At 41.1% G+C, this 2,500-nt stretch overlaps 1 protein-coding gene across 2 annotated transcripts in view; it reads right to left on the reverse strand.

Moving 5' to 3' along the window:
- Nucleotides 1–321: 321 nt before the first annotated feature.
- The window catches only part of LOC119583679 (pterin-4-alpha-carbinolamine dehydratase-like), a 26,862-nt gene continuing 24,683 nt past the window's right edge, over nt 322–2,500 (reverse strand). For both annotated transcript variants that reach the window (XM_037932282.1, XM_037932283.1), the window contains exons 3-4: nt 1,364–1,489; nt 322–663 (exon numbers count right to left, since the gene is read on the reverse strand). In XM_037932282.1, coding sequence (XP_037788210.1) covers nt 481–663; nt 1,364–1,489 — 309 coding nt within the window. In that variant the 3' untranslated portion in view covers nt 322–480. The remainder of the gene's footprint in view (nt 664–1,363; nt 1,490–2,500) is intronic.

Below are 2,500 nucleotides of genomic sequence, written 5' to 3' on the forward strand. Positions count from 1 at the left end.
ACATGCATGTATAGATATTATTTTGTGATATATTCCATATCTGTAGGCGATAGTTTAGGTGTTTAAATTTGCAATAAGTGTAAGTAAGTCAAAGGACTTATTGAAAAGTTACTTATCACCGCATGATATGGTATCTGAATATCCGACAGAGCTGATATGTTTGATAATCGTCATAAAAGAGATGTATGTTACTATGATGAAACCTTAAAAACTGGTAATAGACTGTTGCATTCTTTGATATTGTATAATCAAGGTTATGCTTTGTGTATATTTATTGTGTTTAGTGATTTCCAGAAGGCGTCTTGTCATAAAAAAACACAATTGCTGTTTGTAATTATATTCTCATATATAACAAAACATAAGAAACGTTAACGTCGAAATTAAAGCATCAGCAACGTTTCCGTGGTCCTCTGAGCTTCAGCTCGGCCTCGAGACTTGCGATAAATCCGCTCGGAGTTGGGCCTTTGTGTTTCCGTTATCTCACTTGGCGAAGAGTTTGGCGGCATTGTCGCAGAACGTAGCCATCTTGATGTCTCTGGCGGAGAGGCCCCCACAGTCGTGCGTGGCCCAAGTGATCTCCACCTTGTTGTAAACGTTGAACCACTCCGGGTGGTGATCCATCTTCTCGCCCGCCAGCGCCACCTGGCTCATGAAGCTCCACGCCTGCGGGGATGGACACAACACAGGGCCGTCAGTTAGGCAATGATGCATGCGGCGATCATGGCCACATGCAAGCTGTCAAACAGGCATCTGATATAGATGCTTACTCATGCACAGTTGTCATGGGTAGTCAGTAGCAATGGGAAACGGAACACGGACTATCTGAGCGCAATAACTGTCGTCAGATCATTTGTCTTCATAATACCGGTAAGAAAGCAATTTTGTCTCGTACAAAAACCTAGACAGATGGTAAAACATTTTGAGGAGTAAAAATGCTTACAGGCATGACACGGTGTTAGTATCAGACTCTCATCCAGCACAACTGTGTAATTCACAAAAACGCACTCAAAATAACTATGCCGTTGAAGTTACATACTACATACCGAGAAATATGTTCAAAATATATTTCACAAGCATGGTGAAAAGGGTAAATGAGTTGTGATATATCTAAATGAGACAAGAACTGACACTTTGTATCTTTACTGAACTAAAATAAAGACATGACTTTGATTAGAACTTCTTTTATTAGGAATAAATAGCATAATATCCAATAAAGGCCGCTCTATAATCGAGATTTCTCGATTCTAATCACATAACCCCTTAATATATAACATATTGTACCTTTTCCCAACAGAACCCTTTTTACTCATTTACGTGTTCTTTACACCTAATTCACTGATACAGACGATCGGCAGAACCTCACCTGATTGAAATTCTGGAACATGAACGTCCTTTTGATGGCGTCCCTATTCTCCACCATCTGCCAGCCAGCGTCCAGGAGGGGCTTCAACTGCGCCGCCCGTTCTGCTTCGCTCAGCTTGACGGCGGCCTGGAACAGGGAGGGAAAGGGGGGGTCACTCCTGAGTTGGGATTCTTTAAACAGTAAGGACGTTGCGAGCTATGCAACGGCGCCAGAGCATGGCTTGCGCCTTGTCAGATATATGCCGTTAAGTTTGCCTTCTGCAACCAGGGCGAATAGCTTGTTTGTACAGTGGAAGCAGAGGGGTTACTCAAACAGCCAACACGCCGTAGACGTTGGGTTCATCCATATAATGCTCAACGGGAAGCTTATGGAATATCTGATAAATCAGAATATATGGTAATATAATGAAAGGTTCTTTGATTAGTGAATGTCCAAGCTTCTCTTGATGAACTGCTCGAAGTGCTGAGGCCTCACACCTCGAGGCAAAATACACAATGTAGAAAGGTAATATTTTCAGAAAAAAATAACAGTTAGACTGAAGTGAGTAAAATATATCATACTAAGACAGGATTTATTCATAATGCAAAAATGTTGTATCGTAACGACAGTATCAAAATCGTTTGTAAGTGGTGCCAGGATGGATAGGAGTTGGTGGTTACATCAAGGATACTGGTACAAGAGATGCTGTTTGTATGGAAGGTGTTTGTACATTAGATGGTGCCTGCATATGGTGAGATTGTGCCGATAAATGATCAGATGGTGTCTGCATTTAATATTGTTCATTATATGGATATAGGAAGAGAATATCTTTGGAAACGTTACGAGGGATTCGTTACGAGATGAAACAAGATAGGTCAACTTAAGACTGATAATGTCCTGCTTATCAGTACTGTATTTCTTTGTTATTCTCCTTGCTCGTCGGATGCCTTGAAAGAAATGAGTTGGAAGTCTTAAATCTATTTTTTCGTTCTCAACGACTTCTCTGTCATTTGGAAAAAGGGGAAACAATCATACGGTCTGTATGCATTGTTTTCCTGTTTGGAGTTCTCACCCATTTTCTTCTGCAGCTCAATTCTGGTAAAGGCGGGTTATCAGTCTAACTGACGGTGCGGCGCGGGAAATTGATACTTGGAAAAT

Source organism: Penaeus monodon, chromosome 17, assembly GCF_015228065.2.
Source record: "Penaeus monodon isolate SGIC_2016 chromosome 17, NSTDA_Pmon_1, whole genome shotgun sequence".
NCBI classification, from domain to species: Eukaryota; Metazoa; Arthropoda; class Malacostraca; order Decapoda; family Penaeidae; genus Penaeus; species Penaeus monodon.